This window comes from Colletotrichum lupini, chromosome 9, assembly GCF_023278565.1.
Source record: "Colletotrichum lupini chromosome 9, complete sequence".
In the NCBI taxonomy this organism is placed as follows: Eukaryota; Fungi; Ascomycota; class Sordariomycetes; order Glomerellales; family Glomerellaceae; genus Colletotrichum; species Colletotrichum lupini.
The window spans coordinates 3044782-3057892 of NC_064682.1; the positions used below are offsets into that span (position 1 = coordinate 3044782).

The 13111-nt window shown below is 48.8% G+C and overlaps 5 protein-coding genes across 5 annotated transcripts; all 5 read right to left on the reverse strand.

Moving 5' to 3' along the window:
- Window positions 1–390: 390 nt before the first annotated feature.
- On the reverse strand, window positions 391–954 carry CLUP02_16768 (uncharacterized protein; the record flags this gene model as incomplete). The annotated part of the gene is made up of 1 exon (XM_049295686.1): window positions 391–954. The coding sequence occupies one exon, from the start codon at window positions 952–954 to the stop codon at window positions 391–393; it is 564 nt and encodes a 187-aa protein (XP_049152833.1).
- Window positions 955–1392: 438 nt separating this feature from the next.
- On the reverse strand, window positions 1393–2274 carry CLUP02_16769 (uncharacterized protein; the record flags this gene model as incomplete). Its single annotated transcript, XM_049295687.1, has 2 exons — window positions 1393–1590; window positions 1654–2274. 2 exons carry the CDS (start codon window positions 2272–2274, stop codon window positions 1393–1395), a joined length of 819 nt encoding a protein of 272 aa, XP_049152834.1.
- A 1494-nt stretch (window positions 2275–3768) lies between these two features.
- Window positions 3769–4353, reverse strand: CLUP02_16770 (uncharacterized protein; the record flags this gene model as incomplete). Its single annotated transcript, XM_049295688.1, has 1 exon — window positions 3769–4353. One exon carries the CDS (start codon window positions 4351–4353, stop codon window positions 3769–3771), a length of 585 nt encoding a protein of 194 aa, XP_049152835.1.
- Window positions 4354–6088: 1735 nt separating this feature from the next.
- CLUP02_16771 (uncharacterized protein) lies at window positions 6089–6813 on the reverse strand (the record flags this gene model as incomplete). The annotated part of the gene is made up of 2 exons (XM_049295689.1): window positions 6089–6244; window positions 6307–6813. The coding sequence occupies 2 exons, from the start codon at window positions 6811–6813 to the stop codon at window positions 6089–6091; spliced, it is 663 nt and encodes a 220-aa protein (XP_049152836.1).
- Window positions 6814–10005: 3192 nt separating this feature from the next.
- On the reverse strand, window positions 10006–11761 carry CLUP02_16772 (uncharacterized protein; the record flags this gene model as incomplete). The annotated part of the gene is made up of 7 exons (XM_049295690.1): window positions 10006–10029; window positions 10154–10529; window positions 10609–10615; window positions 10875–10988; window positions 11174–11249; window positions 11369–11661; window positions 11722–11761. The coding sequence occupies 7 exons, from the start codon at window positions 11759–11761 to the stop codon at window positions 10006–10008; spliced, it is 930 nt and encodes a 309-aa protein (XP_049152837.1).
- Window positions 11762–13111: the final 1350 nt, after the last annotated feature.

A 13111-nucleotide genomic window follows, 5' to 3' on the forward strand; every position in this document is an offset into this window, starting at 1 on the left:
TACGATTATCGTAGCTAGCCTAACCTACGGTTAGAACCTCCTTTTTATACCTATGTAGATATCTAGATAGTTTAATTAATCTCTTCGTTAACTACGGTTCGAACTAACTACCCTGTAATAGGGATACCAACAGACCCAGATGTAAGCCACGACTGACAGGTTTCAAACCTGAACAGTGAAGGCTCATCGTGGCAAGTAAGCAATGAAGGAAAAGTTTGTGTCTCATGGGAAAAGCTCGATGATACCACCCAACGAGTCGGAGAATTGAAGACTAATGTACGAGAAAGCTGCCGGTTACTAGATGCTGGCAATCCATACTGTTTCGCCTGTTTACTCGCCTGCTCGCTCTTATCCGAGATACTCCAACTCCATGATCATTCCTCCTCTGTACTAAAAAGCCGGATCTTTGCCCTTCTCAAGCGCCACCGCCGTATCATGCATCTCCTCCAAGGCCATGTCAATGATGCGGGCCTGAATCGATTCCGCCTCCAGCGAGTCCTCCGTATCCTTCATCCAGCTTGCGGAAAGTTGCTGTGCCGCCTTGATTCGCGCCATATGAAGCCTGTAGGCTGACTTGGAGATCGTCATCTGGTCGTCTTCTTCGGCCTGCTTCTTCTTCTCGCGCTGGTTCTGCAGCTGGGCTTGCTCCTTGAGACGGCGGAGAGCGAGGGCTCGGGCGACAGTCTTGACAGCGTCGGTGCGCTTCTCGGGAGCGATGTTCTCGACGAGGTAGGTCGCGACTTCCTTGGCGGTGTTCTGAGGTTGCTTGTGGTGCTCTGCTTCGTGCTCCTCTTGTGGCGTGGGGAAGTAGAAGTGACGGCAGGAGATGGTTCGGCGCGGGATTTGAGATTGTTGGGTGTCGATATCCATGGGTAGAGTCGAAGATGCGCCCATCTCCGAGGGGGCTCTGGAAGCTGCCATTGTACGCTCGCTCTCACTACCAGAGAAGGACATTTGCGAGTGAGTGTCGGGCCAAAGGAATGGGTCTTTGTCGTCCATTGTTCTTACTTTGTTGACCCGGTATATTGGCGTAGCTTTGACTGTCGAAAATTCTTTGATTGAGAGAGATTGTTTCTGCGGTTTTTTCTTAGCTAAACCTTTTGTGAAAAGAAAGGGGTCATGTCCTTGATATCTGCCTTTGCCGGGTGGTGCTGTCTAATAGGCACCGCCTTTGAGTGACTTGGTGAATAGGTCGAGGAAGGAGCCTATGACATATGAACCCGTCCGCTCAGTCAAATCACGGTGTACAGACGACTCCGTCCCATAAAAGGAAGGCCATTAATCAAAGCGAGATCAAGAAGCATCGAGTAGTTCTCATTCAGTGCTCACTGGGGCCTTTCCATTGATACATCATGTGTTGTCTTGGTTCTCTTCAGAATTGTATGCATGGAATCACTCCAAGTCCCTCTCGTCTCCGGTATCCCCGCTCATAGTCTCATCAACCTCCTCAACCGCCTCTGCGTCTTCATCCTCTTCGCCACCATCACCCTGTTCGGCATTGTCCTGAGCTGCAAGAGCCGCCTCTGCAGCCAACTTCCTCTCCTTGCGGACATCCCCTGGTGTGGGAATGCCGTGCTTACTCTTCTTGTGCTGTTACGTTCATGTCAGCTTCTCATCTAAGGTCAATTGTGGTTGTGGCTTAGCTGAACTTACTCTGTAGAGAGTGCACGCAGAGGTGTACCTCTTCGCCTGATTGCAAACATCACACCCGTACATATCTTTGCCGCGCTTTCGGCCCCGGGGCTTCCCAGTCACGGCAGCTTTGCCTGTCTGGACGATTGCGCGAGTAAGGACAGCAGCTTGACTGGAGATAATTCCTCCTGTACCGATGGTGGAACTCATGTCAGTCTGAGGCTGGGCCGTGGCAACGTTGTTGCTGTTGTTAGAGCTGCACGGGGCGTCAGAGCGAATGCCGGTAAGGTCGAAGTTGTTGGGATCGAGTCCCATTCTGCGAAGACGCTCCTCGATCGAGACATCTTCATCTCCGTCGTCGGCGATGATATGGTAAGGCTCAGGAAAGGGGGAGAGGCCCTGCTCGAGGCGACCAGAGATGCGACCCCAAGCTGTCGTTGTACGTATAATCAGCGCATCGAGGCCGAGGTTTCTGGTGTCTTGTTCCATGAGAATTGCCAGTGTGAGCTGTCGCTCGAAGGTTCTCGTTGCTCTGGGAAGCTCATAGTTCCCACGCTGAAATCGCTGCTGAATAAGTCGCAGTGCGGCCACGGTAGTATCACGAATACTGTTACGGGTTGCGCCGGTAGCGAGTTGCTGCATGTGAATTGCACGTGCGAGGTTAGTCTCCAGTTGAAATGACATTGTTCTGGAATGTTCTGTTAGCTTAGATGGAAGATACAATTAGATTCAAAGAAAAGGGGACAGGGAAACATACGCGTTCGATTTGTTTTGTTGCGTAAACAAAAACGGCAGCCAGCAGGTAGATGGGTGGATGTGGAAATGGTAAGTTGACTGCTGGGCCCGTGAAGTAGGGTTTCTATGAGTAGACGGGAGCAAGCTCACACCGCCTGACCATTAAAAAAGAAGGAAGGAGCGAGCCACAGGTGAAGATGTTGTGGAATAAACCAAAAGATTTGTGTTTATTCGCAAACTTCAGATGGCCAACTCGGCCATTGTGGCTGGTCCGATGCTGGCCACACCTCATAGTTCTGGCTAATGAAAGGAGGCGAGAACCTGCTCTGTGACTCCCGAAAAGTAACGAATGATACGAGGAGAATGATGGCGTATAAGGGAATTGAGACCCCTATGCGATCGACTATCTGTTCTTCCGCGCGCAGCCCTCTGTAAGCTTTCCAAGGCCTTTCGCATTCTTCTCAGTCTAGTATAACTTCTCCTTTGACTCGGAGAGGTTCCAGTGGTAGTATAACCTTGCCACATATCATCTGACGTAAGTAGTCGTAGAGGTTGCTGATATAAGTCTCCCATCTTGAACCCGAATTGTAGTTATTGTGGGAATCGTGGGGCGCACGAGCAATCTGGAGGCTATACTTGGAGGCGATTGATGTATTTGTCTACGAACCAGCCAAGGTTCTCACCGCACTTGAAGATTACATCCATGCTGTCATCATCGATGGGCCAATGTGCCTTCGGCGAAATCTATTCCATTGCCGGACCGCACTGCTGTCCAAGAGGAACGTGAAGGACACGTTAGGCGCCCAGTGCTCCCTTGCTGCAGTCGTCTGTTTCTAACGGCTGAGCTTGCCGACTGTTTCTAGATCTATTAGCACAGCTATCCTGGCGAGGTTGTAGTTTCGTAGGAGGGCCCGGGTCTGAAGTCCTAGCAGCGAAGGAACTTATGAGTACACCCAGCGGCTTTCTTCGTTCATTATCAGAATCAAAAGTTACCTGTACATTGGGTCTTCCAGCAGAAAAGAGTGCAAGAAAGATGGATCAGAAACCGATCGTATACTGGCGTCTGGTAGGTGCAGTGGCCGTGCCAGCAACGTCTGGCAGGCCAGGAGTGAAAAATCAGAAGCTTGGGGATGCTGATGATTAATAGAATGGGTGGAGCCGAGAAATAGGGGTTATATCGGTATATGAACTTTTGATTGTCTCCCACTCTGAAAGTAGGGAAGCGGTGGTAGGGAGAAGAGATGCTTGAACTTTGGTACACTGGATGTGTTTCAATCTATATGTAAACTAGATAGCAACATCTTGAAGAAGGAGATCGGGTTGAATCAAATACAGTGCTAGACGTAGATAAAAGTGACCATACTCCCCATTTCTGCTAAAACGACACGAAACTACAACTCCTTACACCCCCTTTCCTTTATCTTTCCTTGCTCTCTTCTTCGTCTTGGGGGAAGGAGAGGAGTCGTCCTCCTCTCGTGGCCTTTTGCCCTTATTGATGGGATCGGAGTTAGGTAAGCCAGCCTTACGATCGTCTTCATCATACTCTTCATACTCACCGTTGAGGATATTATCTGGAAACTCGCCGACGTCTGATTCAGCAGCAGGAAACGTTGGTCCAGTACCAAACAGGATGGAAACAGATGGATCGAGTCTACTGGCTCTCATGGTGCTTTGAGGAGAGGGAAGGATGCATTCGCCACGGATTAGGCGTTCTCGGATGCTGAGATAGACTTCCAAGACTGTCGCGACCAGAGTGTTCCAATCGAGGCCCGAGGTGGCACGTTTACCGAGCATAGGAAGAGTGAAGACTTCCTCAAAAATGTCAGCGTCAGCGTTGGGGAGGCTCGTGTTGCCCTCGAGAAGACGGCTGCTGACCCTCCAAAAGGCCAAGTCTGTTCTCAAGATGAGGTCCTTGGTAGTTGTAGTTTCTGGATTGTGCTCTCCCAAGATTGCGAGGGCAAACGCATTCTCGACAGCAAACGTCATGATTGATTGGTTCTGGAGTGATCCTCAATGATTTGATGAATGTGGTTGTGAGCATTGATCCTCGCACTTCTTGGATTAGCTTTAGTCTTTGATGCTCAATGTCCGTGAGTGAAGAATTCGTCTTTGTTGACACCTCGCCAGAGAGAGTGAAGACAATATCATTGTGAAGTTAAACAGGGCCCTGGAAGAAAGACATGCTGTCTAAGGATTCCTTTATGGCGCCAGCTCATAAATCTTGTTTCAGGGAAAGAACAATAAGGGGAGTAGTAGAAGGTAGTTGGTGTCAATTTGAGCTGTATTTCACGAGGCTGTCTCGACTTTTGTGACTACTCTGTGGCCAGTGGACTGCTGAAAGTGGATCGCTTTGTAAGATCTCTCTTTCATCCTTTGAGTAACCTGGAAACTTCCCCAGCCACTCCTCAGCGGCAGTTCAGGGCTCGACTCATGCAAAAATAATGCGTAAACCATCGCTCCCAGACCAGCACTGTTACACATGAATGCCTGAATCAGGCGGAAACCAGCTGAGGTCAGGAGTTGATCTACTAGAGAAAACAAATGGGCGACTAACGGAACATGAAGGTATAATCTATTCGACTGTGGGAAACAACTGTAACCGAGCCAGGCCCCCAATTGCGAATGAAAAGTTAAAACATTGACGAGACGCTGAGTGGTATGCTCATTGTCTGCAAAAGCTTCATTAGCCAAAGATATCGTCGTTTGAAGCCCCTGGTTCGTAACTATCTCAGCTCCGCCGCTTCGAGAAAGTCGGCTTTCCGCATCACAAGATCTCAATCAACCGCTGCAATCCTGGCATTTCCGCAGAGTAGGCAAACAAGACTTAGTATATCTCGAAAATGCGAATTATTTACTGCCATCTCCCGTCGCGATAACCCAACGAGGCTCACTAAAAGCGATGGGGGTCCAGGACTGAGACTCGGGAAGCTGACCAGCTTCGACCATAAAGATAACATGAGGGTTCCAATCTCCATGGTCCTTCTGCTACAACTTGGACTTTTGAACGGCTAGTGTTTAGCTGTTGGTATCCCTATTACAGGGTAATTGGTTCGAACCGTGGGTTGACGAAGAGATCAATTGAACTATATGAATTTCTGCGTAGGTGTAAAAAGGAGGTTCCAACCGTAGGTTGGGTTGGCTACGATAATCGTAAATAGGGCCCCCAATTGGCCCCTGCGCAGTCGGCCGTACGCCGCGGTCGAATTGGACTTCCAATCCGACATTAGCCTAGTATAACGGTATTTCCGACAATCATACTGATTGTAGCAAGAGTAGCAAGAGTCTAGGAGAGTAGCCGGTAGGTGTCCGTATCCAGGTTCTCTCGTGCAAAAAGGGCACAGGAGATGACCAGATCACCTTTGCACAAGCCTGCAGAAGCTTTGATAGTTGCCGGTGGGCTTAATTGGTGTTTCAGTCGGAGGCCAATTTTGCGGGCCCGGCTTCGATGGGTGAATTGACTATGAGCTTATTGAAGGGCGATACTATTACCAGGACAAGGCAAAAAGGTTATGATGAATCGCATGAAGAGATAAGGACAAGCATAGATGCGTAAGGCTATAAGCTAAGGTCGGTCTCAGAAAAACGTCTGAAAGAAATACAACACGATGCCTTTTTGCAGTGGGCTCCAAAATTGCACCTCAAATTCAAACAAACATTGAGCCCCAATGACGGAAAAGCGAATAAGCTTATACAAATTGTATAAAGCCGGAAGTTGAAAAAACTAGTCCTCCATGTTGGCATCCTCTTCATTCTGAGGAGCGGATCCGGAAGGACCAACCTGCGCCTGTCCGCTACTAGAAGCTGTGGCATTGGCTGGATTTTTGGGCCGGGAGGGTCTCTTGGGCGGGGCTGGATACCCATGCTTAGCCACCATGTGCTATTGTGAAGTCAAGTTAGCATTTCAGCTCAAGAAAGGAATCAGGGAATAAGTAGACTTACATCAAGGAACGTTTTACGGCGGGTGTACGAGGCATCGCAGCCTTCGTACTCGCAGGGCCAGAGCTTGTCTCCCTCATCGCCCTTCCTCCTCGGCATTTCCGTGTGCGGGTTGTAGACGGGCTCGGGTGGGGGATTATGAACAGCTGGAATAGGGGCGTTGGGATCGGTTGGGTAAACGGTGGGCTGAACGAATGCAGTGGGCTGGGGAGTTTCACTGAGGCGAATGGGGATATTGATCTGGTGTCCTGGCTGAGCTGGGCCAGAGCTGGAAGGGACATGGCTGGGGACACCGGTGAGGTTGATATACTGGGGGCTTGGCGGGTCATAGATGTCGTCTGGGAAGTATTCTTCAGAGTAAGGCCGAATGTCGCCGCTTTGAGCGGCTTCGCGACGGAGAACGTTGAGAGCTTGGAAGAGTTGATCGAAAATATCCTCGTATGATGTGCCGGTGGCGACGCGCATGCCACGGATGCCAGCGGCGAGGTAGTGGCGGAAAGAGAAAGACATAATGATAATGAATTGGAGAATTGTGAAGAATAGGAGCTTGAATGCACAACTCCACCTCAGGAGAAGCTCTTGGATAACGAAAACGGGGACCGAATTATATGTGGCTGAGAGCAATGAAGTGGGGGTAGACTGCCGGAGACAACTTGGTCGTTCAGTACTCGTGAAACTGTGAACAGGTATATTTGTTGATGGCTGCTCGTTGAAAAGGCTATGAAAAATGAAAGCTTCGATCAATGTTGCTTACATGGAAAAATGAAGACTGGGAAGCGAAGTTGAGAGTGACCTACTGTCAACCCGCCTGAGATTTATTACCACTAGACTGAGCGCAGGGCGAAATGGCTACACGTTGCCAGCTTTGAGCATCAGCAAAACTAAATCAGAACAATGCGAAATTTCTTTGAAAGTTGAGCGTTGTCTTTCAACCAAACGGATGATCTAAAATAAGAAAAAAGGGAAACAGAACACAACTGAATGGTCGTCTTCTAGACAGCTTGTTTCAACTAACTTGAAAGCCGACCAACCCTGAACCTTTCGAGTATCCAAGAGATCTCGCTTGTCTCACGGCCTGCAAAGGGTGCGCAGTGTTCTCGACCGTAAAGTCGAAATCTGTGTTTGAATAATCGTCGTCTTGATGACTGAAGCTATCGTAATCGTGAGGGATGATATGTGGGATTGAACCCCTTCATTTCAATTAACGGTCTCAACAAGAAGAGGAGCCGGATCTGGCAGGTTAAACGAGTATGATATCAGAAGTATCCCAGCGAGGACGTCATCAAACTCATGACGAGCGCGTGGAGGGCGAGATTCGGGGTATTCTGCTCTTTGAGGGTTGCGAGAGTGAGTTCATGCTCGAGCGTTCGAGGGGCTCTGGGGAGATGATGTTACTGTCGCAAAAGCATTCAAATAATGGTACAACAATTTGCACCCTAGGGCGGCGGAATGATTGTTGATGCCTCCAAAAGAAATCTAATTAAGGTCATAGCCACTTCCTAATGACCTGGCGCGTTAGCTCATTTCCTCGTGACTCGTGACTGAGCGGGTGATATTATAAGCGCTTACCATCTGGTCCCGTTGCATAATTTGCCTTTCCAATTTACCTTGTCTGTTCCCTTCCAGTCCCTGACAGATTTGACACACAAGTACCCACTCAAGGGTGGTCCTTGATGTCGAGTTGAGTCTGTGTCTGGCATTCGTGGACGGGACTCTGGGAAATAATCTCTTTGTTCAGGAGCATCAGCACCGGGCTGGGCCGAACAGAAACAGGGCGGCTGCCAAATTTGAAAGAGGTACTGGTGCTCTTGGCGAATTAAGCGACGCTCTAGTGATCATCAAAAGCCATTGTGCTGTTATTGATACTTGATGACAAGAATATCAGCCTGCTGGTGCTCGAATGCTACCCTCGTCTTCACGTGATTATTGAGATGAGAACTCATTGAGATTGCCACAAGAAGCTACATCTATACGCTCCCTCCGAACTGTTAGCGGGCTGAGATCCTCTTAACTCTTAATCATGGTAGGAAGATATTTCCTTACCCAGCCCTTTGCAGCGGCGCTTGCAACTCAATTGTATGGTCCTCAGCACCCCCAGTCTCGTGGTGGGGAGCCTTTGCCCCCTCCATCATTGCTATTTTGTATTGTGACGAGAGCAATGAAGTGGCAATGATGGAGGTGGAAGTATAACTAAGGTTCTTGAGGAGTTCCGCAAAAAGAATAGTTCGAGCAGATGACCCAGCCGGGGAAGACCCCCGCAACACGAGTTGCGGCTAAAGAGGATCCTGGGCAGCGTACCGGCGAGAAGATATCCGATGTCGTTAGATCTAGGCGGCAACAGCTGTTCTAGAGTACCTAGAGCAGTTTTGAAGCACTTTGGATTGTGTCCTGTGAATTTGGAAAATGTTAACACTCAATGTTTCCAGACGGAATCATTCTATTTTTGGTGGGCCAGACGAAAAACGAAATCGAGGGAGCTTACTGAAGTTTATTTTTGCTAGCTATGCTTGGCTGGAGGAAGAGAAACAGCGGTGTTTGGAGGTGCCCAATATGTGTGACCTTTGTGAAGGGCAGCTTATTGATGTGAGTTAGGACAAACCAGAGAAATTGACAAAAGCTTGGAAAGAGCCAAGCTCATGAAAAAAGGGATTGTTATGATGAGTGAACAAAGATGCGACGGTGAGAGCTTCAGACGGGGATGGCACAAATAATCTCAAAGCTACCGATAAAATGAGGGAAGCCGGATGATAAGAAGTGAAAGGGCAATAGTGCTATAAGGCGGTGATAGAGAGCGGTGAAGGGAAGGAAGCGCACACCCTGGAACTGTAAGATCGGAAAAAGCTCCTTCGATTCACAAAAACTAGTCAGGAACAATGAAGACAAGAAAAACGAAGGAGAGAGGGGAAAATATTTCACCTAGACTGTTGTCATGTTGGGGACCGAATCGCTAAGGGATATGGAAGGGAAGGAAGTCAGCCAGTAGGACAGATGCAGGCCAGGTAGAGGCGGAGGTTGAGATGGGCAGGGACAGGCCGCTCGAGATGTCCAGCCGCAGTCGGTGAACGTGTGATTTTGATGAAGGAGTAAGAAGGCGCTTGATCTAGATGGCCCAGAAAGGGGGCAATGAGAATTTGTCAGACCAACGATTCTTCAGGAGAAGGACATGAACTTGTCGAGAAGGAAGACAGTCCATCACATGACATACCATGAGACTTCTTGCCCAGACAGATGGCAGACAAAGCTGTATCAAAATTCGAGAACATGAAGGAAGCAAACCTATCAAAGCGGCGGAGTTCTTTTTTATTCGGCCCATGTTTAATGATGAAGGAACGTGTTGACGCTGTGAAGCAGAAAACAAGGCCTGGTGTATTATCAAAGGACTCAGGGTTGAAGATATGGACATTCCTAAGGATAGAACTATTGTCCAACCATCGCCATCATCACCATCACCACCACCACCACATGAGATGCCCTTGCTGGGTGGGCTGCCAACATGAGATGCCCTTGCTGGGCAGCCCCCATATTGAGATTCTCTTGCTGGGCAGAGCTCTTTCCAGCAGCTCCTTGCAGTTTAAGCAAGGTATCTTCGGCTCTTGTGTCCGCATTCCATGCCGGGTTTGTTGCTTCCCAGACGACTGGCTCCCAAGTCCATCCTTTGACTCTCAAGAGTACTGAGTTTTCACGGACGCATCGCACCTGAGCTCAGTTCGTAACGGGGTGCTGAGTCTGGTAGTGCTTTAGTGAGGTTAGTAAGGATATCGATGAACAGTATGTAATGAGGTGACTCACACGAGCGCGCGAGCTCCTGAGCGTGAACCGACGGCCGCATCCTGGAACCTCACAGACGTACCACCCATGGGTCCAGTAGCCCGGCGGTCATTGGGGTACCCGAACGAGTCGGCCAGAAAAAGGGTCCCGCACTCGCAGCCGGCCGCCGAATGGAGCTGCTGCTGCTAGGCTTCTTGGCGCTAGTAGCTGATGCGGAACGTCCGTCGCCATGAAGCTGTCGATGCTCACCGCTAGCTGAAGCAGCATCTTGGGTTGCGGTAGTAGTAGGCTGTCCATGTACAGCGTCGGGAGAGGTGTTGACATTCTGGCTGGCCAAGCCCATGGAAGTGGGAGCAGGAAGGTTCGCGTTGTCGCTGGCATTGGCAACATCGGCGTCAGCGAGATTGGTGTTTACATTATCACCCTCGTTGACGGGGTCTAGCGCTTCGTGCTTCATCCTAGATAATCAATCCATCAGTTAGCCGTATCACACGGTGGCAGGGTTATCTACCTATGCGATGCCGGTGTGAGACTAACCTGATGGCTTGGTGAAGAGGGTGTTCAATTGTTGTGCCAGTGAAGGAATATAAGCGAACGTGTTGGCTTGGGAGAGAATGTGAGAGAGGTGCGATTGAGAAAATAAATGGAATAAAGATAGACGGGTTGCTAAAGGAAGGAAAAAGAGAATGGAAGGTGCAGGCTCTAGGTGAAAATTCTGATTGCAGCCTTCGCCCCGAGGAAAGAGGCTGATGTTCCTCGCATATTCAAGTTGATGATGCATTGCTGATGTCGTAAATACGTACCGAATCTGGGGACTGGGGCAGCCTCGTGCTCTCTCTCTCTCTCGCGAGTGATCCACTTGCTATTCGAAGTAGGCACCTCACCAACGGCTTCATTTGAGTTTCGCTCTCTTTCCTCTGTGTTGACGGTCTCTTTTTAATCCTACTTTTGTCGGCCTTACCAATATGTGGTTGAGAAATCTGAAACTCAGAGTTACTTTCCAGTTGGATTTTGGATTGAGTCGCTCAGTTTTCTTCAATGGCCAAGTCGAAGGAGTCTTCCTCGTAGGGAAAGTCGAAGTATGTCTTCCTGGTCGTCTTACTCTTCTCACTCGTCGTCGCCTTATGGTCGTCTCTAGGGTCGTAGAAGTCTTCGCAGTCGTTCATGCACTCAGCCTCCTGTCCTCATACTCGGGCTCTTCTCTATCTCCGCTGTGAGTGACTTTCTAATTATGTGCTGTAGATCAATGGCAATCTTAAGATGACGTTGTGTCTGGACAGGACTCTTCTCCTTTTACTCTTGCCATCAGCTTCTGGCTGTCGAATATGTCCACGGACACGGCATACGTCTGATCAAGCATCGAAGCCAGCACCATAATCGCCGACGGGTGAGAATTTGCGGTAGTATCGTCATTGTTGATTTTTTTGCGGTTTGCGATGCCCTTCGAGAATGCAAAGGGAGCGGTGTAGTCTTCCCCAATCCGCACTCTGGGTGGAACGGTGTTGTGAGCTGGCTTGCTAGAAAGCTCCGCCACAGCGGAAGACTCAACGGAAAAGCAGATCCCGTTGACAGAGTCGTCTTCTGCTGGCACTTCTTACAAGTTTCGCTGTTAGTCGAACCATCAATCGTAAGGGTTATCGTCGCCGATACATACGGTGCTATTGACATCTAGCACGGGGAGCTGCAACATTATTTCGTGCCCAACTGGTTTGTCCACAATGACGACATGCTTCCTCTAAGGCGCCCCACGTGTCGGTCTTTTATGTATTGATCATTGCGATAAAGAAAGACTTGGCAAAGGTTCGGTGTCTTCTTCATCGTTTTTATATAATTCTGCATGTCTGAACTGGTGCCAATGTCCATGGCAATTCCATGCATGTGAAGCCATCGATGAGTCTGGCCAGGGTGGACGCAACTAGATCTCAAGGAGGCGCTTTGAACAGAACAGGAGGCGCTGGGTGCGACGGAAGATGATATCCTTGAGTCTTCACCCACCCCACAGCCTTTTGTTGGTGGCGAATAGCCTCGCCGGCTATGTCCTAGGCCCCGGCGCCAGGTACACCAAGACTTGTAGGCAGGAAATAATTCCTTGGCTCCTTGCACCGATAGAAGGGACCTGTATATTCTGTCAAGAACCTCCTCCGCTTATTCCGAAATCAGGGGCTTTGAGTTGCTGGGCTCGGGGAGTAACCCCATGTTACTGAAGGTAGTGATCCGTGTATATGCCACGGTGTGTATTAATGATTTAGCCCATGGCGAGGGGTTTGATAATGTTGGGTTACACGTAGGCAGGTCAGACCTTTCGGTCGCGACGAGGTCAATAGGTCAGTATAGGTCTATTGCGCGTATTGAGTGTGTAGGAGAGGAAGATCGTGGGCAGAGCCCGCGATCCCTCAGCGGGTGGAAGTAGGTGGAAGGGTCCGTCTGCACGGGCCCAAACTGCCTACCCCCCCCCCCCCCCCTACCTAGCCGTCTAACTGGACCCCTTTTCTGCCTCGTAATCCAACAGATAAACTTTATCCATTCTGGGTAGTCGAATCATCGTTTTATTTGTGACCACAAAAAAAGTCAAGGAATTATAGGGGACAAAAGTGAGTGATGTAGTGAAATTCCTTAACAGTCAAGAAGGGCATGTTAGTATCCCTATTATAAAGTAGTTAGTTCGAACCGTAGTTAACGAAGAGATTAATTAAACTATATAAATATCTGCGTAAATATAAAAAGGAGGTTCTAACCGTAAGTTAGGCTAGCTATAATAATTATAAATAGGGCCCCTAATTAGCCCCTGCGTAGTTAGCTATATACTACGGTCGAATTAGACTTTTAATTTAATACTAACTTTCTCTTTTTTTTATCAATTTAACTACTATAGTTAGAGGTATAATTCGACCTCGGGCCCGTTTACTAAGTCGTCTCTTTTTCCCTCTTTTCTTTACTCTTTTTATATAACTTATCCCTCTATTCGTATAATAACTTTTTTATTATTTATAAATTACTCTAATCCCTTATTTAGTACTACTTTTATAAAAGCGTTTACGAG